General features: G+C 30.8%; 3 protein-coding genes across 3 annotated transcripts; 1 reads left to right on the top strand and 2 right to left on the bottom strand.

Annotated features, from left to right (window-relative positions):
• Positions 1–11,188: 11,188 nt before the first annotated feature.
• LOC114184089 lies at positions 11,189–12,115 on the top strand. Its single transcript, XM_028071328.1, has one exon. The coding sequence runs from the start codon at positions 11,355–11,357 to the stop codon at positions 11,961–11,963; it is 609 nt and encodes a 202-aa protein (XP_027927129.1). The 5' UTR covers positions 11,189–11,354; the 3' UTR covers positions 11,964–12,115.
• Positions 12,116–13,562: 1,447 nt separating this feature from the next.
• On the bottom strand, positions 13,563–18,458 carry LOC114185407 (kinesin-like protein KIN-13B). The gene is made up of 12 exons (XM_028073119.1): positions 18,147–18,458; positions 17,781–18,002; positions 17,170–17,355; positions 16,808–16,909; positions 16,394–16,471; positions 16,224–16,305; positions 15,763–15,922; positions 15,387–15,689; positions 14,999–15,217; positions 14,520–14,865; positions 14,374–14,439; positions 13,563–14,081 (listed from the first exon to the last, which is right to left on the bottom strand). The coding sequence occupies exons 1-12, from the start codon at positions 18,312–18,314 to the stop codon at positions 13,899–13,901; spliced, it is 2,115 nt and encodes a 704-aa protein (XP_027928920.1). The 5' UTR covers positions 18,315–18,458; the 3' UTR covers positions 13,563–13,898.
• A 4,959-nt stretch (positions 18,459–23,417) lies between these two features.
• Positions 23,418–25,929, bottom strand: LOC114183615 (mitochondrial arginine transporter BAC2). Its single transcript, XM_028070696.1, has 2 exons — positions 25,429–25,929; positions 23,418–24,259 (listed from the first exon to the last, which is right to left on the bottom strand). Exons 1-2 carry the CDS (start codon positions 25,663–25,665, stop codon positions 23,609–23,611), a joined length of 888 nt encoding a protein of 295 aa, XP_027926497.1. The 5' UTR covers positions 25,666–25,929; the 3' UTR covers positions 23,418–23,608.
• Between the last annotated feature and the right edge of the window lie 261 nt (positions 25,930–26,190).

Consider the following 26,190-nt stretch of genomic DNA (forward strand, 5'->3'; position numbering starts at 1 on the left):
CTTTATATTAAACACAAAAACTTTCCATGTTTTTTAATATATCGAGATAAATAAGTAAAATAATCAAACAATATAACAATAACAAAAATTTAATTAAAAAATATAAAATCCTAAATATTTAATATAGAAAAAATTTAATTAAAAATAATGAAATTTAAGATTATTTAAATTTAACAAAACATGTATTATTTACAACGACTAGTCTTTACAATATGATTGTCTTTTAAGTTAAAATTAGAGTGTGAATAATATAAGGAACTCGTTAGCACACAGTAAAAAAGAAAAAGAAAGTTAGTACGGTCCGCGTGGAACATCTTGAAAGCCAGAAAGCGACGTTACAACCTATTTTTCGGAATTAAAAAAAAAATTATTGGAAAAGGAATATTTGGGACTAAAAAATCAAGTTGATTGGATAGCAGGAAATAAAGTGGCAGAGAAAATTAAGAAAACAGGTGAGATTCTTACGGAAAGAGGAAATTATAAATTTTTGGAGGGTTTACTGAAAAATTTATATATTTAATATTATTGGTACTAATTTAAATTATACAAAAATATACGTATAATATTTTTTTAAATTTATAATAATTAAATCATAATTAAAGTTTTTGGTTATTTTTTAAATGTAAATAATTATATTATTTATAAAATATTTTTTTATTAACATGTATTTATTGATTCAAAAGTCTTTATAATTTTTTATTTCATTTTTATGCGATGATCAATCTTATTATTTTGTTTTCACTTTTACTATTAATTTTTGTTTTATTAATTATAAAGAACGAATTTATTTTTTTATTTTTTTTCGATATACATGTCTAAAAAAGAAGTTTAAAACTAACAAATTCTTTATCATATTCTATTCAAAAATTAAGAGACATAGTATCTAAAATAATTATGATAATCAAATCACAATTATAAATCCGACCATAAAAAATCAGATAATACATTACTTTTTCTTTTATATTCATAAAAAATTAATATACAAAAGGGTCCTGGGATAAAAATTGGTACTAAATATTAAACAAATATTTCACTATCAAGTGAGATAAGAGAGATTTACATTTTTTTTTCTTTAAAAATAAAAGAAAAAATATGAAAAAATAAGAGAAAAAATATTGAGTTTGTGTCTATTTTTTTTTTAATAACAAAAAGAAATAGATAAAAGTGATAGATGAGTATAAGAGATGAGAAATTCATAAGACGACGACAAAGAAAATAAGAATATCTTAAAAAAAATTCTTTATTATATTTGATTTTATAATTTTCTTATTTATTAACATTAAATATTTTATTTTAATAAAAAAATAAAAATACTTAATTAAATTTGTTTTAATTTTCAATATACTATTGTTTAGTTTAAAAAGATATATATAATTTAAATTTTTTCAAAATATATGTAATCTAAACAAATTTCAAAAAATTGGGGGAGACGTGTGGCTCACACTAGCTCCTTCTAACCTCCGCCTGTGATTATAAGAATATTAGTTAGGCCAATTCAGAGTTAAACATTTAGAATTAAATATTTACCATCAATTTTGTCTTTTAAAATATCCGTAAATGTTTAAATAAATTTTATATTACACGTAGATTTCTATAAAAAAAATATGGTCATTTTCTTGTTTACTTTCTTTTTTATTTCTCATATTTTTTCAACTTGTCTTTCACATACTTTAAATTTGATAGTAATTTTCAATACCTACGTTTACCTATTAATATAGGATATGTTTCTAACTATTATAAAGGCATAAATATATGTTTTAAATGTTATACACAAGTTAGTGCAACAAAGAAGTTAGTAATTTGATTTGGATTGAACACGACTTAAATCCACTTTTGCTCCTATAGTCTTACAAATATGTGATTTTATTCATATAAATTTTTAACTATACTTTTAGCTTCTTAATTTTCATAGCTGGATATTTTTTGCCAAATGCTAATGTCATTTAATAACTTAAAAATGTATACATGTATGTATGTAAGTAATGGCATAAATTATCTCATTTATGAAACATTAATAGTAAGTCAGACAAAGTAATTAAATACGTGTAACTATACCAAATATGTTAATATTTTACTTTAAACTATACATAAAAGTTTTATAATTATTTTACTTTAAAATATTAAAGTAGTAGTATGTCACATAAAGCTATTATTTATCCAATTACAGGTAAGGTGTCGGTATAGAAATACTGTATCAATGTAATGATTTCAAAATATTAATTATTTCGCAATATAAACAAAGAATGTTGTAATGCAGACAATACAAAAGTATATTCATTTTGTCATTATTTTACGAGAATCGTAGCGGTCAGGAATATTGAATCTGAGTATCATAGATTTGTTAAAAAAATTAGGGATAAATATCGCTTCGGATCTTTAAGTGAATTTTAGAATTAGTATCTCTTCGAAATTTTATACCAACTTAAATATTTATTTTAAAAAATGAGAGAATTCAGTCTTTTTTACAAAATTTTATTAAGTTTATTTGACATTTTAAACGCATTTTATGATAATATTTAAGTTAATATTAAAGCAAAAATATGTCAAACAAGGTAAAAAATTCAAATACTATCTTGAATTGCTTGAAACGTCAGATAAACTTAACAAAATTTGGTTAAAAAGACTAAATTCATATGTTTTTAAAGATAAATGACAGATAAACTAATTCAAAATTTCATTAAAACTTAAAAGAACAAAAATCATATTTAATCCAAAAATTTAAATTCGTTTAATCAGTAATGGAAATTGTTTTCACGTGTTTTTGTGAGGATCGTGAGGTTGGGTATTTGGAATTTTGTCTGATACCTGTGTATCGTAGCAGTCACATAAACTTATAGAATCTGATTTGCTTTCAGTAGTGTACAACAAATTAATAAACACGTAAAAATTCGTTAGTCATATAATTATTGATTTAAAATATCATTATGGTTTTTTCATAGGTGTAAGATATCTCAATTTATACTCAATGATTAATTTCTTCATACACAAAGGACACTTCAAAATTATAGGTTAAAATAAAAATAACAGTTACGTTATTCAACTTTATCATTGTTATTTATTTATTCCTCTCACTTTAATGTCGTAGAAATCGCTCACTTAATACATTTTTATGTGTGTAAAACATTTTTAATTAAATCTTTAAATAATGAAACTTGCAAATCATGTTTCTCTCTCCTACAACTAAACTTAAGGAAAACGTTTTGGTAGTTCATTTCCTTCCTCTGGAAAAAAAAAAAAAGGTGATGTCTAAAACTCACAAGAAAGTTTAGAATAAATTAAACGAAGAGACAAATAGTCATTTTTTATTTATTTATCAGTTTCTTGTATAAAGTGTTTTTTTTTCTTCTCAAAACAATACAGTTGTATAGTGTCACGAGAACTATATTTTTGAGTTTTTTTTTTTCTCTCACTCTAAAACTTAATATTTTATGCGGATAATAAGTATTAAGGATCAAACTTAAATTACAGATTGTACCAAAATCACATATAAGATAAAAAAATTCATAAATTCACTGTGATGTATTCTCTTATATGAATTATAATTGTTCTTTCTCTGTGTGAATATCCATCGATTGTAGAAAGACAAGACAGTGTACTTATAATTGGGCTGAAGTGTCGTGCACGAGGATGTGTTTGGATTGAACTCTTCAACTTTTACTTGCTTCCTCTCTTTTTTTTCACTTATAAAATTGTAGAGTGTAAAAAAGGTTTTCTGAATCGACCAACATGCTAATAACAACAAACTTTCGCATTTTGACAATTACTCGAGTTTGATTTCTATATCAGAAGTTGAAGTTGTTAGTGATAAATAGTGTGTGTGCAAGTACTTTTGTACAATATCTTCTTAATTCTCTTATACTTATTTTGTTTGGTATGAGTAAAAATGTGAAAATGGATAATCCGATCCGATCTGACTTGACTTATCACAGGTTGATTATTTAGTAAGTCAATTTAATTAAATTCACTTATTTACTAACTAAAAAAAATTGAATTCCACACAGTCCATCACAGGTTAGTGGGTTAAATGGATTGGTTCACGGACTCACTTAATTAAAAATAATAATAATTTTTTTTATTTTTTTTGTTAAATCTAAATTATAATTATAATTAAAATCTAAATAAACTTTAATATAATCGAAATACAAATCAAAATCACAAAAATATAAATTATCTATGTGTTGGCTAAAAAAACAATATAACATGACCTAAATGTAAAGTTCAACTTAACAATAAATATTTGTATGACTCTCGAGTTGGTGAGCCAACGAGTTCAATCTAGGTGACCTGAGTTTTAGGTTGACCAGGTCAAAAATCAACCCGTTTAAAATTTGTAAAATATTTTCAACTCAATCTAGTCCGTGATGTATCAGGTTTACTTTGGGTTCCAACTCATTTTAGCATCTCTAATTATTTGGGTTCCAACTCATTTTAGCATCTCTAATTATGAGCTTAGGAAAAATATTGAAATATTGAGTGGGTGAGGATTAGATATAAAGTAGTTAGTTATTATGGAAGCTTATTGTATTGTTCTTGGACTGTATATTTGCTCTCTGTATCCCACTAATGGAGGTAAACTTACAAGCATTATTAAAGTTGCTGAAACGTCCCTATCCTTCCACAATTCAATTTGCATTTATTCAAAATAAATAAAAATAAATGTCAGACCGTTCACCCAAACACACCCTTATTTATCGGAGTAGGTGCTCACATTTCGTGCAATTGTGAAAAAAGTAACAAATCAAGAGAACGTATACAGTATAAATTTAACACATCAAAAATGTTTTTCTTTTACCAATTTGGAACAATTTAACACTTTTAGTGTATTTTAAAAGGTAAGTCATGCACAACTCCAATGCACACTAAACTAAAATCATCTCGTATTCACACGAATTTTTTATATTGAAATTATGCTATCTTAATACAATTTTTTTTTTAGTGGTGTGAAGTTCGTACAATTTACAGCTGTATTTTTATTTTTTTTTTGCAAGTTCAGTGTTAATTTATCATAAGTTAATAAAAAAACTCATAAAAGATATTATAACTTAATTATTTTAAATAAAATTCCTTATACACACAAATTTCATAAAAAAAAAATGATATTTGTTATATTCTCTCGTTGAAACGGGACCTGCATATTATAGATGATAGCAACTCATAACAAAAATTTTATATACAACATGATATTCATATAAGATAATTGAGTTATCATGTTGCTATTGGAACACACACACACTTGTCGAAAGATGAAAGAAAAATATAAAATCTTATATATGCATTCGTCACTTGATTTTTCTTTTCTGTCTTTTTGTGAACAATACTAATCAAATTGCGTATTATTTTTCGTAACTGATTCGATGTTTATGTTACGAAAAATAAAAAATTTGATGATAAATAAGGTGATATGTAGGGAGAAAAGTGGGAAATTTTGTGATAGAGAGAAAATGAGGAAAAGCAGCAATAGTGGTGGAAATTGCAATGGGTGCAGTACAGTAACAGAAACACGTGATGCACGCCACATTTCACACATCAGAGGAATCTAATACCAATATCTTTTTTGTTAATTTATTATCTCATGGGAAGTATTCATTTACGTAAAAAAAATATATCTATGTGGACTTTTTTTAACAATTAAGAAAATATATATTTTTTAAATTTTTTTTCGCTTACTTTTTATTTATTTTCCATTAAATAAAAATATACATGACTGTTTGTGTTTTCTCTATTTTTTTTTCTCTTTATAATTTCGTTCTTTTGTTATTTAAATTTATTTGTAAAACACCTATGCGTGAAAAGTTTAAAAATAGCTGCGTGTTATTTACATAAATATAGCAGTGGACCAAGCTACGAATTAGATTGGATGCGTGGCCCATGATCGACGGCCCAGGGCCCAATTATGAAAAGATGCTTAATATGAAAGACAAAAATTGGAAATGTCATAAGGGTTTGGCATTTGTGCATTTGCTGCAAATGGGAAATAATTAATTGGGAATATTTCATTGAATTTATCTTCTCCACTCATAACTTTTAAACCTTAATTTACAGAATTTTTAATAAGATAAAATAAATAATTTTAAATGGCTAAGAACACATCACTGAAAAGTAATTTGACGTGATTATTTTATTGACTTGTTCATTATTGAATTCGGTCCACTTAATTGGACCATGAGATATGCATCTATGAATCAAAGTTTTCAAAACCAATCATTTTCACTGTTTAACAAAATATTCAATTACGTGTAATGTTATCATCCCATCCTAAAATACAACTGAAACATTCAGTTTTCAATTTATTTAAATTAATAGGTTTGAATACATATTTGGTTTACATTTTCGCAGTATTTGTTGTCAATGGTCCTAATTTTTTTAAAATATTTAAAATAATCATTATTTTTGTAGTTAGTGTTTAATTTGGTCATTTCGTGTCACGTCGTTTAAATGAGTAACGGAGTATTGTACATGTACTGTTTGTATTATGTCTTCCATTACCTGAAGGGGTTGTGTACAGTGAACTGGATTATCTAGGTTTAAAGTTAAGAATTGGGGAAAAACGTAATTAGAGATTTAGGGAAAAGAATTTTCAATCCGAGGTCTACGATTTTGTGCTCGTTTTTGCATATGGGGAAGATTGCGCTCAATTCCTTCATTTGGGATTTCGTTTTCAATTTTGCAGTTTGTCATCATCGACAAGGTTAGTAATTTCGTCTTTTTCGAACCTTTGTAATTTGTGTGTTTTGGTTATTTGGGTTTAGGATTTTCTTGATTATGTATGGGGATTTGTTCTGGTTCGAATGTTGTCATCTTATACTCCAATGATCACAACCAGAGACAGAGGAAGCAGATTGAGAGCGTGACATACCTAGATAATGAAGGCACCAAGACAGATTGGGAATAGAGGAAGGAAGACTCACAAAATTTCTCCAAGCCACCATTTCATTTTCAAAATCCTACTTCACATATTTATCCCTAACTTTCTAAATTATCCAGCACACTATACACAAACATTCCACGTAATACACATCATGGGAGACGAATTACAAACAATGTCATCCCACCTATACAGTGTTCTCTTAGTCATTTAAACAACGTCATACAAAGGAACCTACTTAAATATAAATTGCAAAAATGATGATCATTTTAAATATTTGAAACAAATTAGGACCATTGACAACAAACATTGCAAAAATGTGGATCAAATAGATATTTAAACCAAATTAATATTATTGATTTTTTTACGTGACACGAGTTTATCGCCGCATAATAAAATTATTTATTTATCTTAAGGTGATTAAACTGCATACTATTTATTCATTTTAAAATATACACAAGTTTATTATAAATAGTTTATATTGTCACAAAATGTTATTTTCAACTATTGGCATTTGATTTAAAGTTATTGACAGCAATTTAAAGATGGAATAATAACAAAAAGCACTAGCAGCTTTTTTAATTGTCTTATATGATTTCTTTCCCATTACTATATTCTAATTCATAATAACAAATGAAAAATAATGGAGTGAGAAGTTATCCACGTGTCTAGGTTTTGAAGTGAGATCTTATAAATATGTCTATTGTGGGATGAGATGGATGAACTATCAATTTCAAAACGCACTAATTTTTTTTTTATTAGGATAATGTTTTGTATTCTAACGAACAAAATACTAATATAGTATTATAGTCGAAAATCAACTTTGTGTAAATGTGGACAAATTTTAACAAGCACCGCATCAATTTCTTTTTGCACCCACTCAATTTTCAAAAATTATTATTTTATCTTAATAAAATTGATTTCCGGATTATGAATTTTGGAACAGGCTTTCCGAAATAGGATGGATTTTCGAAATAATATTTTCAGAACGAAATTTTTTGTAACAGAATTTTGGAAACAAAATTTTTGTAACGGGTAAAATATATTTTTTGAAATACATTTTTGGAACAGATTTTCGGAATACACTTTCCAAGAATGCAAATAATAATAATTTAGGAAATAAAGTTTTCGGAGAATTGCTACATGAAATAGTTTTCCAAAGAAAAATATTTGTTGACTACTGAATTGTGACAAACTTAGATATATTTTTTAATTAGTTTTTTATATTTTTATATTTTTATTTTCTTTATTTTTAATATTTCAAAATCACATAAAAATAACACTTTATATCGTAAGAAAATATTGTTAAAATGTCATTTTTCTTTTTTAAAATAGATTTTTTTAGCATAATGGAAGTGGGTTCTGATGCTTTATCGAAGAATATTTAGGTATTTTTCTTATATTAATGGGGGTGCAGGAAGGAAGTTCCAAGTGTAAAACTTTAAGGCCCAAATGTTTACGTCTGGGTATTCGGATTAGGACCACCTTACCCACCAAAAAGAACCTCTTTATCTGTTTATTCAAAACCACCACGCTAATGAATTCTTTCTTCTTCCATCTCCATTATTTCTTCTTCTTGCACCTTTATGGATATATTGAAAAAATATAAATTATCCGAGTTAGATTTTGGGATACATAATTTGAAAATATTTTTAGATTATACAATATCAAATTTGGAAATATTTTTTTAAACTGATTTTAATCTAGAAATGAGTTACGAATTTTTGAATTAAGTAATTTAAAATACATTTTTAGATGCAAAAATTATTTTAGATTTATGGATTATACAATTTATAATGCATTCCAAAATGTTAAAATATATCTTGGAATGTTAATTTGAAATGTGTTCTAGATCCTATAATGTATAATATATTTTTAGATGAGTTAAATCTATTTTTCGTCGACAAACTATTGTGAAAACTTGTGTTTAGTTTCCAAACTAAATTATAAAGTTTACGAAAGTTATGTAATGATGATTATATTTTAGTTTAGTGTGAAACTTTGTTACATGAAAAACTCTATTTTGTTAAAAATGGTGTTTTGAATTAATTTTAACATATGAAGTTGTTTTATATGTGTGAATAAAGTTAATGTATGAAATTTATTAATTCTGTAGAAATTTTTTTGGGATTTTGTCTTAGTTAGCATCTTCTTCTTCTTCTTTTTTTCCTTCAACTTCCAATTCAGGAGTGGTGATGCTGAACTATGTTGTCGGTGTCAGTGTGAAAAAGAAAAGAAGAAACTGATGTTGGCGCCCAAATTTGAATAAAAGTTATCCTCGGTTTACGTGCATGGCTGCATGGTCCCCTCCATTATTCTGCTTCTTTAATATTCCAGGTAATTAGTTTATAGCACTGTAGGACCCATAATAATATCATCACCACTCCACTTATAAATGTTATTCTTACCCAAAAAAATCTCCTACCATAATCCTCAAAATTCTGCTTTCTGAGAACCATAAAATCTGAACTTAACCTATTTACTGTGTTATACTTTGTCAAGGTTCCCTTTTCATCATGAAGCGTCTTCATAATTAACTTTTAAGTGTACAAACTTGAAGACAACAGTTATTAAAGATTCTAGACCCGTAGTTACTTATATATGGTTCATTTAAGATATCTGGGGTACCAAAAATCAGCAGCAGCAGCAGCATCGTCATGAATGAAAAATGCAGTTTGAGCAACATACAATCGGTGTTCATGCCTGCTTCTACAGGCTATGTGAATTGGCAGAGTTGAGTAGCTTTCATTGCAGGGCACGAGTTCTTGAAGAAAGAAACAATCATGTGCCACTTTCTTTTGCAAGTGCAATCACTTCATTTAACCTTACAATTCAGGACAGAGGTGGGTGGAGGACTTTAACTCTTCCAAGTCTTCGACAGTGACCTCCCACTATGTCAAACCAAATGCATCTCTTCTTATCTTAAATCAAAAATAATTTTTTCACTACTAAATTTTGATAATTTTGTTTTATGATACGAGGCTGTACCGTCTAAGTAGTTTTCTATTTTTTTTATTTTCTCATTCTTTATATTTCAAAAAGCTTAAATACTTTTTTCGTCATATTTTCGTAGAGTTTGTTATGGTCCTCATTTTGACATAATGTTTAAAATAGTCATCATTTTCACAATTTATGTTTTATTTGGTCATTTTCTGTAACGCCGTTTAAATCAATAATATAGTACTGCACAGGTACACGTAACATACTCCAATGCAACGTAATACAAACAATGTCACTTGTACGGTGCTCCGTTACTGATTTAAACGGCGTCACATAAAAGGACCAAAAAAACACGAATTGCGAAAATGATTACCATTTTAAATATTCGATAAAAATGAGACCATTTTAAACATTCTGTCAAAATAAGGACTATCTGTAACAAATACTACGAAAATGATGACGAAAAATGTATTTAAGCCTATTTCAAAACCACTTAGAAAATACCATTGTAAGAGAAAATTGTCAAAATTTAGTAGTCAAAATATCACTGTGTTATCTTTATCTCCAATTCATTAGTTTTTGTTTTGTTTTTCACTTTTCATTTCTCAGTGCCAACCTGACATTAGATTGGGGACCATTAATGTCTTTCTTACTAATAAATAAGGTTTTTTTCTCCTTCACAAGGCCTAGCTAGCTAGGGACGGTTGGCATTTAAAACTGGGTTTACTATATAATCAAGAGTACCACTAATTCTTCTCAGTTATCCATACTGAACTTTTTTGTTAAAAACAGTATCTGATTGCGTATTAAGTAATTGCTGTTAGTGCAGTTCCTAAAACAGATTTGCATGCTTAAAGTTAACCACTGCAAGAATCATACTGTTTGATTTAGGGGTCTAAGGTTTCATTCAAATTTGGCTCTAAGAATTTGATAGTTTTTTTAATCTTTTAGCCACCCACCACCTTTAGCTTTGCATCTTACTCAATGGCACTACACTTTAAACAGCATCAAGTCAAAATCAACATAATATTAGTGACTACTTAGATACTAAAGTCCTCAAACTCCCACTTTTTCTTCGATTATCTTTAATCCAAAGGGAAAGAACACTAAGGTGCTCAGATTGCCACCATATCTAATCTTGTAATCTTCACTTAAATATGTTTTTCGAATTTGTGTATGGCACGATATAATTAAGTGTTTTTTCATTTTTTTATTCTTAATATTCTAGAATCACTTAGAAGATGACACTTCGTGTTATAAAAGAAAGTTGTCCAAATTTAGTACTGAAAAATATCATCTTAAAAAAAAAAAAAAGTAGAGAAACCAAACGAAATACAGCCCTTTAGAGTACAATTGTATCTCTCTTTTAGTAAACTTTGGAAATAGTTAGCATCTGCACCAAGTCTCTTTATATGCGAACATAAGTAAGACAAAATTGTAGAACACACGAGAGGTAGAGCAGAGTAACACTGCATCTACTCTAGAACACTTTTGGAGGAACTGGGAGAGAAAACCTTGTCTTTTCACGTTAGTTAGAGCCAAACCACAAATGCTGCTTAGAGAAACCATTCGCAAGAGCAAGGTTATACTTCACAAGACCCTCCGCAGTTTCAAGTCTGTCATCTTTGGAGGCTACCAAAAACTACCCAGATCTCTCTCCTTCAATCCATTCCTCGGTCGCAGTGCCAATGCCAGAACTTACACAAGCGATCAATTCTACAATGAGTTTTACGACATTCTGCAGTCTGATCTCAACAGAATAAAGAGGGGTGCCGACAACAACAGCATGAGCAGGTCCAGAGAGGAAACGGAAGATGCTGCAAACGCTGAAATCCTGCCGAAAGAAAGTTCAGAAAAGATCGTTGGTGAAGTTGGCCAAGTGGAAGAGAAGAAAAGCTGTGAACTGGGAAAGAAAGAGGGTGTTCATGACTTGGCGCAGAAGATGAAGGAATTGGAGATGATGGATAGTGGTGATGTTGAGCACGTGCTGGACATAGAAGAGGCACTTCACTACTACTCACGCCTCAAAAGTCCTGTTTATTTAGATATTGTGGACAAGTTCTTCAATGACATGCACACTGAATTTTCGGTTCAAGATTCCTCTATCAGCGTCAAACGCTCCAAGTCAAAGGGAAGAATTGGCTCAATCGGGTTGTAGATAAGTTCATCTTTTTACGCAGAGAATGTTGTAGTGTATATGAAATTCAAAACTCTTTTTGTTTTTTACCTACCATTTTATGTCTCTGATTTTCCTTCTCTCAGTGTGCTCTATTTGAATTTGTTTGGAGTGAATTCCCGCTATTATACTTCTCTGGTCATTTCAATGTTCAATTGAATCTATTTTATACACAATAAAAATGAATTATTTGGTAAGAGTTTCCAGCCCAGTTTGTCAAATTTCCCAATTTCAAAAACTTTCTGGGAATACTGTCATCTTTACTCGAATTTCAAATTTTGTCTTGTTATTGAATAAGACAACATGTGTCCCATTTTCTGTTTAAGGAGAAAACTCTTACAAACCAACTTGAAGGAAAGAGAAAACACAGTGATTGATTGGTTTGAAATCAGTGCTGCAGTTTTTGAAAATTGAAGGAGGAGATCACAGTTGGCACCTTTAGTATGGGTTTTGGGTGGGCTACAGTGAAGTTGGAGTCTTGCATATACACGGTGGGGAAAGAAAGAATAAGAACATGCCTGGTCTCAAAATCTTTGTTTCACATGGAAAAGATATCATTTAAGCGTGATTATAAGATTCTTTGAACTCTTTTCCCCACTCTTCTCTAAACATAGGCGAGGGATAGCAAGATTCGATGAAAGGAATGGCAGATAAAACGAGGGATAGGATTTACAGACATGAACTTTTTAAGCCAGTTTCCATGAAAATTGGCTGTTGTTTTTCGAATGATCAAGGGATGCATGAGTATGATCGGTTTCGCATTCGATTTGTAGTAATTTGTTAGTGAAATGTTTGGTACTCTTTATTCAGTAAAACTGTATTCGTAGATACAACATATAGCCTTTTCCCAATTCTAACTACTTTCTACTTATATTTAATAGCAGATAATTTTGTCTTTTTAGAATAGAACTGTTTAAAAGACAATCAAATCATGTTTCAAAGTTCAAACTAGACCAAACTAAATTGAAAATTTAAAGCCTATTAGTGGAGTCTAACTATACTCTCTTTTCAATGTCTGGAGACAAGTTATTAAAGTTATGACCAGTCGTGTTAACAAGTATCTATATCATTATAGGTCACAATCTTCTATGCCACTTTTTTCCATTGTTTTTATCCATGATTTCTGCCACATTAATTCTTCAACTGTACTGTAGTTATTACATCACTCCTTTCATGACAACGATGAATCGCTGGAAAATTCAGGATCTTTGGCAGCTCGCATTTATACTGATGCCCATTGCACAACTGTAATTTTATTTGAAAAAAGACTAAGGAAGAATTAAAACATATCGCAACAATTCTTTTAAGGTATGCAAACTCTTATTTGTTTTTAATTTACAGCAGAACGTGTCTATAACCTGTGAATTTATACCTACATGAACTACAGTAATTCATTCGCAAAGATTAGTAGGAAATAGGAAACATCAAGAAAAATATTAATGCTCCATTGATCAATAATCAGAACCAATATGTAATTAGATCAATTCATAAAACCTGAAATTGCTCTGGATTTTATATTTCCATTTGCCGAGTAAAATTGACCTATTTTATTAAAAGATGGGAGCGGGGGAAGATACAGCATTTATTTTAATTCCAGAAGCTCAAGTTAATAAATGAAAACAAGTAAATGGTTTTATATTATATTTCTGACACGAATGACAGCTTTATACACAGATACATTGCCTTGATAGAGGCATGTAAAACCAATACAAGTCTACATTCTTGGTAAAGAGAAAAATGAAGACTCCAAACCCCAGTTTCTTATCCTGAGGAGAATAGGCAAAACAATGAATCAACTAGTAAGAGGGTCACGTCATATATCTCAGACCTCATATAATCTCCACCTGAATCACAGAAATGCATGATTCCGATCACCGAAATAAAACATTCTAACAAGGGAGTCTGTTTTAAATTATATCAGTAACCGGTAGCAGATGAAACCAAAACATTGTGCTCCTTTAAACGTTTCTGAAAATGAGCTAAACGGGTTTGCAACTGCAGGATGCCAGCAGCCTTCTGAGAAAGAATGGCATTTAGTCTTGTTATATAATCATCCAGTTGATTCCCTGGTTGATCTGCTTCAACCAAGAGGTTCATCTCCTGCATGCCAAGTGCAGATAAAAATATGAATGAGAAATAGAATGTATAGGACCTATTCATATAATTATTCCAATAATGAATAACACCATGGGCAGTATTCATTAAGAGATTCAATAAATTTTAAGTTTGGTATGAATATATCAATGTTCTTGATGAAAAGATGCACATAAGTCCTGATTATTCATAAAAATAAAAAAGTTAAGTACTCACTACTGTGTAGTCGTATTCAATAATCTTGAGAAACATCACTCAAAAGAATAAATGAAAAGATACAACAACGACAATTTAGTACCTCTCTAACAATATTCATGGTCTCCTCTACTTGTGTCCGGTGAGCATTTACTAGGTCCTCTTCTTCCTGAAATAAAGACAAGCATTAAATAAAGATCAGCCGTGACTTCTGTAATATACCCGTTATCTCAGTAGCCAACAACTTACCTGTAAGAGGGCATTTAAATCATCCTCAGCGTGTGTGGTTTGAGCCTCAACTTTTGGGAGGTCCTTCCACTTCATCAGACCACTGGGTTTCTTCAATTTGTCATCAGTTGTAGCATATGACTCCATCTTTACATTTTTCTTCAAAGATGGTTTCACCTGCTCGTAATACTCTTCAGGGGGACTAAAATCATCCCCTTCATTTTCATCTGGCCATCCATCAGTTGTGCGATCCTCATAGGCTGATCCAGCAATGGAAGATAACGGAACCGCGGTTGATTCTTTAAGGTTGAAATTTGATGATATAGCATCTTTCTTTGTATTGTTCCCTTTCGACAAGCTTTTCACCCTGGTTTGTAACAACAAAATGTTATTTTTAGGTTAGCACATGGGTGGGTATGTTGTGTTTGTCTGACGAATGATGCGGGAGCTTTGAAGGAATGGGGGATACAGAACTACACCTATCAGAAAATTCACGTTACCTGTCAGCGTATCTTAATGTATTCAGCGTATGTTCGCATGAACCGGTGCTTGGTGATATGCATGAAATCATAACTGTGCGGGAGTTACCAACAAATGAATCCCTCAGAACTTCAGTCAGTTTACTGCCTCTGAAAGGGATGTGTCCTTGGTCATTATCAAGAGCTCTTATACATTCCTTTAGCGCAAGTAAGCTCTTATTGATTTCAGCACCTTCTATTCTGAATCATATGGTTGTAAACAAATGACGCAACAACAAACTTACATTAGACTAACGTGAGAATGTCAGAGGGATGCAAACAATTCAAAATAGAATCAAATTCTGAGACATCTTCTATTCCTTAATTTAACAAGACAAATCCATATTATATAATTCAAGCTTAATCATACCTAGTCTGTTTGTCATTATCTGTGGTATCTGCTCCACGTTCACTTCCAGCAAGATCTATGAAGGAGAGCTTGCCAACCAAACGGGGAGGTTTGGATTCATTTCCATCAACAGACCTCTTGATAGCAAGTTGAAGTATTGCATGTGACCGTGACGATTCCTCATTTGCACCTGTGGTGCCTGTACTTCTAGTGGAATTTCCTTTCTCAATCAGTTCTTTGATGTTCTCCACATCTGATACTCGGTACTCTTGCAAACCCACAATGCAAACTTGCTGCTTACCATCCTCCCTCATGCAAAGTTTTCTGCACAAGTACAACTTTAATTATCGAGAACACAGATTACAGGTGCAAAAAAAGAAGAAGATATTTTACTTACTTTCGATCATTAAGAAGATCAAAAAGTTTGCCACCATATATTTCAAAGAAGCTCACAAACAATTGAAATCCCTGGTTTCTGTAAGTATGATGCATCAATCTAAGAATGTCCCTTGATGCTTTAAGTGGCAGTGGCTTCATAGTGTAAGTTTTTCCACTTCCTAGAAGAACGGAAATGGTATTTAGAAGCCCACTCATAGTACAAATCATTGAGGTTAAGTTGTCAGCCTAAAACATTTTGATTTTTGGTCAACAACTAAGCCTCAAAACAATTTTGAGAATTGGATTTTGGTCATGGACAAAACATAAAACTTTTAATTTTAGAGAGTGAAAAGAAACACGGAAATCCCAAAGAGATGTATGATGTAAAGCGGAAATATCATTTACAACTTAGCGTAAAATCAGCACATCTTCAGGCAAAATGCAATAGCAAGAAAATCAAAATTCAGAGGGTGTTATCACCTGTTTGTCCATAGGCAAAGCATGTTGCCTTAGTGCGTTCAAAGATTATTGGAACTATAGGCTCTACAGTTTCACGATACACCTATAAAAAAGAATTTAAACAAAGTTACATGAGGATATAAAACAAGGTGTCAGGCTTTCAACTGAACATTCGTGTACACAATATTTACCTCATCATTTGTAACCTCTTCATTCAAAACAGCATCAAAAACAAATTCATGTTTTTCTACATACTGAGTTAAGTCCACCTGTAAAGCGTATGATTTTAAAATGTGTAAATATAAAACATCAATTAGATTATCATACCATAAGAACTGATAGTCAGGAAATTAATGGACAAAATATTCTGGTTCAGTTCAATCCCCAGAAAGAGTACATAATATTTAAAACATATAGATAACCACAATCCACATAATACCTTTCTTTGCTTTATATTATATTCACCAAGAGAAAAATTTAGAAATATAGTTACATAGCCAGCATAGTACTAAATTTCATAGTACATAAGTCATCATTTTCAGCAACAAGGACGAGTATACTGCATTGGACATTGGAACCATTGATCAATGTTGGCTCTTACTCACCTTCAGTTTAGTCTCGTGCACTGTTAAAGAATTGGAATATGTTTCTATAATGTCTTCCTCGTTTTTTGCTAATTCTTTCTTATTCATTGGTCTTTTACGAACCTGTATTAAAAATAACATGCAGATATTAGAAGAAAATTGAAAGCTGTGTTCTTTTCCTTACAATTGAACAAAATTTTAATATTCATTGTCTGATAATTCAATGAAATTTATATGATGTTCAATGTATCCAAAGCTTGAACTGTGCTAATGCAGTCTTAAAGAAAAGAAAAAAGTCCAGATAACTATCAAACAGTAAGTAAAAAAAAACATTTAAAATAAGTGAAACATGACTGGTAAACTACATATGCAAAAGAACATACCACAACTTTGATCTTTGCTACAGAATTAGATTTCTCCTTTTCTGCAGGAAAACTCTTCAATATGTTTTCAGGAGCACGAGCTCTTCCAGTCTGTTTGCTCAACATGTAAGGTTCAGAGTCATCAAAGCTTCTCCCTCGGCCAGGTTGATACAGGGAGTTTCCATCATATGCATTGGAGGCTGGCATCTAGAGGGAAAGGCAGTTATAAGCAAGTTTAAGCTACCTTTTCATGTGCCTCTACTTACAATTTGCATCATATGATCAAATTAAGAATGCAATTATCATAATATCAAGATTGAGGAAATGTCATATATCCTCAGGTTACATGAAAATGGATGAACAATAAATTAAAAAACAAAGTCCCAGCGGACGTGCAAGTTCAGAGTTAATGATCTGCCGAGGCTGCCATAACAATATCCCACAACATCAACACAAATTTTGCATAGTATAAACAAACACTTTCAAGGGTTAGAGAGTCAACGAAATAGAGATTTGTAACAGCCGTAACATTTCAAAAGATGCAATGCAACCGTTATACACAAGACGAATGACAACTTAACAAGAAAGCACATAAATCAAAAGAAAGTCCATCCGCTGTATAAAGTAATAACCTCAGGAGGAAGAAGCTCGGTATCGAACGAATGCAGATCCAACAAACCGGGGCTGAAATCAGCGGACAAATCATCGCCGTTCTTTTTCTGCATCGAAGCACGGTAACCACCGGGAGGAGTGGAAGGCTCCACGTAATACTCAGTCCCTCCGTTAAAGCTCCTCTGCGCGTTCCGGTACATTCTTCCGCCCTGCACTCCTCCTCCGCCGTATAAATTATAGTCCTGCTCGCGTTCCAAAGGCGAAACAAATCTCATGAAATCGGACCAAAACACTTGCGCGCAACGGGCGAACAGAAGATCGATAGCGGAAGAAAAGAGAGAGAGAGAGAGAGAGAGAGAGAGAGAGAGAGAAGAAAATGAGATCACCTGAAGCGGAGGAAGTTGATTGGTGGAGGATTGAAGGTGTTGGAGGCCAGCGGATTGGAGCCACCTGTTGCCGTTGGAAGAGCCATCGAGGAAGTTATCGGAGTACTGGCGCTGGTGGTGCACGCCCGCCGCACCAGATCTCAGCCCCTGTCTCCCTGCACCGTTCATCGAGGATCAGATCAGAAGGGAAGGGTGTGATGGAGGTGAACAGAGTGGAGTGCAGTGGAGTGAAACCGAAGATATAGGAAGGGAGGAATAGATACGATAGGAGCGACAAAGGTGTTGTTGTTGTTGTATGTAGAGTAACCAAGGAAGGAAGGGAGGCTTTGAAATTTTTTGAACGGTCACGGTGCCTGGCACGTGCGAGTGAGGAGTCAAACGACGTCGTAGCGTTGGGGGTTGGGGTAGGGTAGGTCCCGTGGTTTTTTGAACTTGTCCCGTCCCACATGGGTGGGGACGGCCTCTGTTTTGTGTCTATTTAACGTTGCGCGCTTGGCTTCATATTCAAAACTTGTGGTCTTCTGCGTGCATGCTTTTAAAACCTTCTGCCACGTGGCGCCCATCACGGGTCGGGTTTCGTTCTTGATGGCAACGCACCGTAACAATTTGCGGCGCTGCACCGTGTTGTGTTGCGTTTGGGCCCAGCCTTTCCGGCCTCTTATCGTTATTTCGGGGCCTCTTTTGTTTTTTCACGGTTTTTTTAATTCAATTTTAAACTTATTAAGCAAAATGTTGCCTGAAGTGAAGGGAGTGAGACATGGTACTTATTCGAAGACAAATTGAATGAACCAACGAATGGCAATGCATGAGAGTCACCAACTTCATGATTGTTCTACCACTCATTGGGCTCGCTACAGTGCAGGCTTAGAAGGCAATTTGGTAATGTTTGTAAAAGTTGTTTTCAATATGCAAAATTCCACCTTTTAAATCCTTTAGCTTATTTTTTAGTTCAGTTTTTAAATTATTCATTTTAATAAGACGAGTGTTGGTAGATTGGATCGGATTTAGATTCAACCTTAGCCTAAATTTAATATTTTAAAAATTATATTTTAACTATTTAATATATGTTAGTCAAATTCACATTGTTTTGGGTAGTCAGTTAATTTGATTAGGTTTTTTGGATTGAAAATTTATACTAAATTAATTTTATTAACCTAAAAAGTTATCTTTTAATAAATGACATAAATATACATAGTGAATTTAACCATAAAATATAGTCACTATCTCAAAAGGTCGTTAACTCTAAAGTTGTTGACCTAAAATAACCGTTAGGTCTAAAGGAACACTACAAAGATTACAACTAGACACATAGCGGCATAGCGGTTGAGAAAGCGTCATATCACTTATCACACCTTATATGAAATAACTTGTTTACATAACGACAAAATTAGTCAACTATCAAATTCCCTTAATTATAAGAGACGATATGTACACTAGTCGGTCACAGTCATGAAGAACAAATATGGAAGTGGTAATGTCCAAAATGTCGTCTACTTTGACTTAGGAAGAAATCAGCTGAAACAACATAAAAGAATAATAAGTATGTAGTCTGGGCCCAATTAAGTCCAAATAGGCCCAAATAAAGTTGGACCAAAATACACAGCCAAATCATAGCCCATGGTTTGATTTAAGGTAAAACTAGATTAATCTCCTATAAATAAGATTGGACTCCAACAATTAAATGTATGCATTTTATTAGTGCATAATATAATATTTAACTTTTAGAGTTTTTATTGACTTGATCGTCGAATAATAATATAATATTATTCATGCAAGAATAATTGTAAATAAATTATAATTTTATATAATTTACTACTAATTTCTAATAAAGTGTTACATTAAAAATAACTTTTAAAACATTTACAAATAAAAAATATTAAAATATAGAATTAGGTTGAATCTAGTATCATAAAATTATAATTTATTATCTAAATCCGACCATAATTATTTAATTTATTTAACATTAACCATATATTCAATCGATGCTCAACTTTACTTTGAATTTTATCGAGTGCGGTCCGATACGATGTATCTGGTTGGATCTGAGTAAGTGTAGGTGATTGTGTGTTGTTTGATGCATTTGATTACACATATCTCAACTTGTACTTGAGTTCGGTATGTTGTAAAATGTCATAATCTTTTTCAAGTTGAAAAGACTCGAATGACACGTAACTTTTCATGGCAACAAAAGAAAATAAATGGACAATTTGAGATGTATAAATGTACACTTTAAAGGACTATATAAGATATTTTATAAGGTACTTTAAAAATAACTTCTATTTTATAGAAAAATTGAAATATTTTGTAATCTGGAATGTTCTTTAGCCAAAAAGTTTAGAAAGAAGTTAATTTTTTTAAAATTTTATGATTTTTTTTAAAGTTAGAAAGATTTAAATTTTGCAAACAAATAAAAATTTGAATTTTTCATATTTTTAAATTTAGGTTAAAATATATATTTGGTCATTACTTTTGTTCAGTTTTTTCATTTTAGACCTAATATTTTTTTTTCAATTAAGTTTAAATTTTCGTCAATTTATTCAATTTGGTTTTTTACTAACACCGTTTAGATAATTAACGATAATCAATAGTGACTATCATGTGTTATTTCGTGATTTATTTTTTATTTAAAAAAAAAAATCAGTCGTGTGTCATGTGTCAAAGTGAATATTTTATATTTAATTTGGTCTCTAAATTCGTTATTTTTGTCTAATTTAAGTTCAATTTATTTTAAATGGAACAATTTTGTTCCTTTTCAGATCGAGACCATATTTATTTTTTTATAGAAATAGGGTTACAATTAGTTTAAAATTAGAATGAAAACCGTAAGGATGATAACTAATTTTATAATTTTATATTTATGGTGTTAGTCGTGATCTTTACAATGTTCGTTCTAATTTTACAATAATTGTAACCTTAAATAAAAAATATTTTAATAAAAATATCATTATAAATTTTATACAAAATTAGATTTGATGTCAATTTCGATAGAGACAAAATTGTTTAATTTTAGACAAAATTGTAACTAAATTTAACAAAAACAATGAATATAAGGACTCTTGTGACACACAGCTGAAATGTGGACATCTTTTTAAAAAAATTTAAAATTTTTCTAAAACTAAAAAATAACAAAAAAATTACGAAGTGAAGTGATATCGAAATATGGTTACAATTATTACTTTTTCATTCATGTTTATTATAATTTTTTGTAGTGATTTTGATAAGCGATATTTTCTTATTTAAATTGTTAAAATTCTTAGAATTTTTTTATTAGTTTTAACAAGAGTTATTTTTAAAAAAATTGTTAGAATTATTCTTATTGTTTTTTTCCAGTATTATTTTGAGATTAAAATAAGTTGAAGTTTTTTTTAACTAATATTAGAAAGATTGTTTTTTTTTAGTAAATGTAAATTAAAAAAAAATTCAATTGACTTTAGTCTCGTAGTTTTTTTTATGTTCATTGTGGTTATTTTATGTTATTAATATTAATATTTTTTGTCACTAATTTGGTAGGATTACTTTATAATGCTAATTAATTAGGAAAACTTCCAACCAATACATGATTAAGATTTTTTTGATAATATCAACTTGATGAAATTTACAGTGAAATCAATCAGAAAGTTGAAGAAGGCAATTCTAACTAACAACTTCATAAAATTAATTCCAATATAAGAGAAATCTTCATTAATATCATAGTTCTTGATGAATTTCATCAAATAAATAATATTTACTAAAAATGATAATTAATATTAATATCTTTTATGATTAAAATTATTTTACTTTGAATAATATTTATAGATGATGATAATTGAAATATTTTATTCAAATAAAAAAATTAATAATTTAGATTGAAATCAATTCAAATTTAATGTATTTAATTTAGAATAAGTTATAGGTAAATATACTATGAAACTTACCAAAGTAAACATTTTTTAAACTTAAAAAAAGGTCATACTAAAACCGAATTGATTTGTTAAAATTTAATTACTTCTATTCTAAAAGTTATTTGTGAAATATAAAATATTAATATTTATTCATATAAATAAAGCATTTTTAATTATTTGTAATTAATATTACAATAAATAATTCACAATGAATTGGTAATGAAATGTAAGACTATTAGGCTCAAAACTATACATCCGATTATATAAACATTGATGACAATACTCTCTACCTTATCCTAATGTAGACTCTTACTTTTTGTTGTTAAAAAGAAGTTTCCTAACATTTGTCAAATGGTTCACAAATTTGAATAGTAGTGTATTGCTATCACAAAAATTCAAAGGCAATTTATTAATATTAAAAAAAGTTCTCTAGGATATTGTTCATATTATTTGTAACTATAGTAGAAACATTACTGCTAACAAAATCTAGTTTTATTATTTAGCATTCAATATAAACTAAAAGGTAATAGATTTTGAAGTGTCTAATAAATAAAATTAGAAGAGGTTTAAAATATCTTAAGCTACAAACTAAAAATAAATAAAACACTTTAGTAGAAAAATATGACATGACAAACAGTCACAAAAAATTTTAAATTAATCAGTTAATTATCCAATACCACAAATTGAAGATGAGTTTCATCAAGTCTCTAACAATTATCTGAAAGAAAATAGAGACGATTAAGATGAAGCATGATTCAACTAACCAAGTGTACGTGTAAAGCAAATATCTACAGTAAAATGGAATCTTATAAACTATTTCGACTGAAACTAAAAACTTTCACTTAACAAGAGTTTATGAAGAGTATCTCGTGAACAAATATCTTTATCCAAACACTTATTTTGAAAAGTTTGAATAGTATTGTTTATGCATTTTTCATATGATCATATCAATAAATTTATGTATTTTTATTTGATATTAATAATGTAAATATAACCTAAAATAACTTATATTCATTTCACCTAATTAAAAGAGTTATCATTTCATACATTTTCCACCATTCCATATACCCACCCACCCACCAATATATTCCATGTGTGCTAATATTTACTAATAAAATTGGCAAAATACGTTCAAATGATCATCGATTATTATATTTGTTTAAATGAAATTTGTAAATTTAATATAATTTATAAAATAACATTACAAATTTTGTGATTGAATTAATTAATTTCATATTAAAAAAAATTGAATACTAGGTATAAATACTTGCCATATATATATATATATATATATATATATATATATATATATATATATATATATAAATGATTCTGTGTATTTGTGTTTCAGTGTGTTTGTCTTTGTGTCTAAATATTAACTAAAGAGCAGAAGGAAACAGGTCTAAGAAGATCCTTTGTTTGTTTGATCTGAATGTGAATGAATTGTTTGACAATGGAAATTATGGAAAATATCAAACATAAAATCTGAATGTCAATGGTACGTGGTTGCTATGTCTCCCTCAAAACTTGAACATTAAGATCCTTCAACTTGATTGTTTCTACAGTTAAATGCTTCAGTTGTTATTTTTCAAACAGGCACCTCAGACTGATCTCATATGCAGAAAATATAGCACCGTTCACCACAAAAGCTCTAGCAACTGCAGTTCCCAAACCCCTCCATAGCACCTCATATCCTTCTTCTCTAACACTCTTCCTAAGACAATCCAAAATTCCTCTGTATTTCTGTGAAGAAAGTGTTTGAGCCTGCAATCTTGTTTTTATCACATCCAAAGGGTAGCTCAAAACCCAACTCACCACCCCAGCTAATCCTCCTGATACCAGCATAGTGTTCAGGCTCTCTTCACAACTTCTTCTGCAACCTGGGTGAAGCTTCTCCCTTGCATATTCATATGTCCAAAAGTAAAGACCATGTGCAGGTGCATCTCTTAGCATGGTGATCCCAAGTCCTCGATAAATGCCACGAAGACCCTCTATTTTCCATATGTTTTTTGCCACCTTCATAGGACCTTTCTGGGTTTCTATCGATTGACCTGTGTTCTGCAACTGAAGCCGAATTTTAACTAACTCAACAGGGGATAGTAGCATACTCTGTATGGCACCGCTGCAAAATCCTCCTAAGGCAACACCCTTGTAAGAAGGAGGATCGTTCACCGAATCGGACGAACTGAATGCCCTCGAAAGGATTGCGTAAATTTGGAAAACCATTGCATTCTGCACTCAACAAAACAATCACCTCAATTTGGGATAGATACATTGTATGAAGGATTTGAGTTCATGTTCCAACATTTTTGTGCATAAGACCATTATTAACAAAATCCAAGACATATAAATAGATAAGTAATAATTCATTGCTACAAGACAATATGAAGGATTTGAGTTCATGTTTCTTTTCCCTCAGTAAAACACTGAGCATAATGAGTAAACTTAAAAGTAAAAGTTTGTCCATCAAAAAGCTACTTTATTGCTGGCATAACACATTTTACTGTCACAATTGTGCAGTAAACAAAATCTCTAATAAAAAAAAATGCTAGTATCTTTTAGAAGGAAGACGAACATTGATAGGACTTAGAAAGCTAGTGGTATCGATAATAATTGGATGCTGATCATGGATCAATTGATGATTCCTGAATAATCCAGAAGCCACTGATCAATGGCTCATCCAAAATATAATTTAATATTGGCTCTAGGCGTGCATCACTCAGTGGGCCACGATTTGTAGTTAATCCACTAACAAATAATTGAGTAAACAATAGGGACTTAAGAATTCACAAACATTCCAAAGAATTGAGAACTCCAATAACTGAGTATGAATATAATATGATAAATGCTGCGGAGTAATTTTAGGAGTAGGACCCCGACTTATAAGAAAATAAAATAAGGACATTTCACATAAAAAACCTCTGAACCCTTCAGCACGGAAAACTCAGTAGCAATCAGAACACGATCTATTACAATAAAAGACAAATTCAATCGACACAACTTGTATTTATATAATAAACAACAATGTATTGTTATATTAATCATTAACTTTGATTAAAATCAGCCACACAATGAAAGAAATTGAGTTCCCAAGTTCAAAAACCTCACGAATTATAAAAATGTAAAAATAAATGTCAGACGACAAGCTCTCTGCAATTGAGGTGGCTGGAACGATGGTACATGTAATAATGAACAGAGTTACAGAACAGACCAAAAATCTAAGATATTGGTTGGATGTGTTCTGGCACCGGCACGTGAAGGATATAAAGGGATATAGTACCTCCATCATCCATCCACGTGACGAGCCTGATCGAAAAACATGTCTGCTTCTACACTTACAGTAACAGATAAAGACCTAATGTGAATTGAGGGATGAAAGTAAAAAAAAAAAAAAAAATTACCTGAAAGGTAACAGAGGCCAAAGGTGCAGCCATGCCGCGGTAGAGAGCGGTTGGTCCTTCATTGGCCACCACATTTCTCAGGATGCTGAAGGCGGAGCCAGTGTTGAAGGAGTTCTGCTGCATCACACGGAGAGTGTCTAACGGGTAACCGGAGATTATTCCGGCAGTGCCTCCAAACCCTCCCGCTACAAACTCTTTTCCGGTGCTGCTCGCAAGAAACTCCGGCCAAAACTCCATTCCCACCTCTTCTTCCTTCCCCTCTCTCTGCTCAAAAATGAAAACTTTGCAATAGGAATTGTGTGCGTTGTCATTATATATAGGTGTAGTGACATATCACATTAGCATGGGTCTGATGAGCAAATACCGAAAATACTTTACTCGTGCACTAATCATTGACGAACACGTGGCGGGCTTAGTGGCGGGCTCGGTCACGGGCTCACGGAGCTTTGATGTGATTTGAGTTTAGTGATCTGCTAACTTTTGAGATGATAAGAAGCAAAAACTTTGGGAGATGAAAAGAGCTTTTTTATAAATGAAAACAACGTGTGGAGATAAAGCAAATATGTTTTTGAATACGTGTTGGATTTGATTACTGGGAAGGTTAGAGTACAGGGTTGAACTACATAAGTGGGAGGTGGGTGACTCGTGTTTGGTGGCAGGAAGGAAAAAAAAGGATTCAATAAAAAGCTGAAATAGAATATTCTTATTCTTATTATTTTATTATATTATTTAATTTAGTGGAAAGTCTTCTTGGGTCTCATT

This window comes from Vigna unguiculata, chromosome 5, assembly GCF_004118075.2.
Source record: "Vigna unguiculata cultivar IT97K-499-35 chromosome 5, ASM411807v1, whole genome shotgun sequence".
NCBI classification, from domain to species: domain Eukaryota; kingdom Viridiplantae; phylum Streptophyta; class Magnoliopsida; order Fabales; family Fabaceae; genus Vigna; species Vigna unguiculata.

Bases quoted from the DNA above. Each gene is read 5' to 3' on its own strand.
- LOC114184089 (XM_028071328.1), top strand. From the start codon at position 11,355: ATGCTGCTTAGAGAAACCATTCGCAAGAGCAAGGTTATACTTCACAAG.
- LOC114185407 (XM_028073119.1), bottom strand. From the start codon at position 18,314: ATGAACGGTGCAGGGAGACAGGGGCTGAGATCTGGTGCGGCGGGCGTG. The intron at 16,472-16,807 runs GTGAGTAAGAGC...TACGCTTTACAG, and splicing joins TGCACGAGACTAAACTGAAG to GTGGACTTAACTCAGTATGT. The intron at 16,306-16,393 runs GTAAATATTGTG...TCTTTTTTATAG, and splicing joins AAGAGGTTACAAATGATGAG to GTGTATCGTGAAACTGTAGA.
- LOC114183615 (XM_028070696.1), bottom strand. From the start codon at position 25,665: ATGGAGTTTTGGCCGGAGTTTCTTGCGAGCAGCACCGGAAAAGAGTTT. The intron at 24,260-25,428 runs GTAATTTTTTTT...TGTTGAGTGCAG, and splicing joins TGGCCTCTGTTACCTTTCAG to AATGCAATGGTTTTCCAAAT.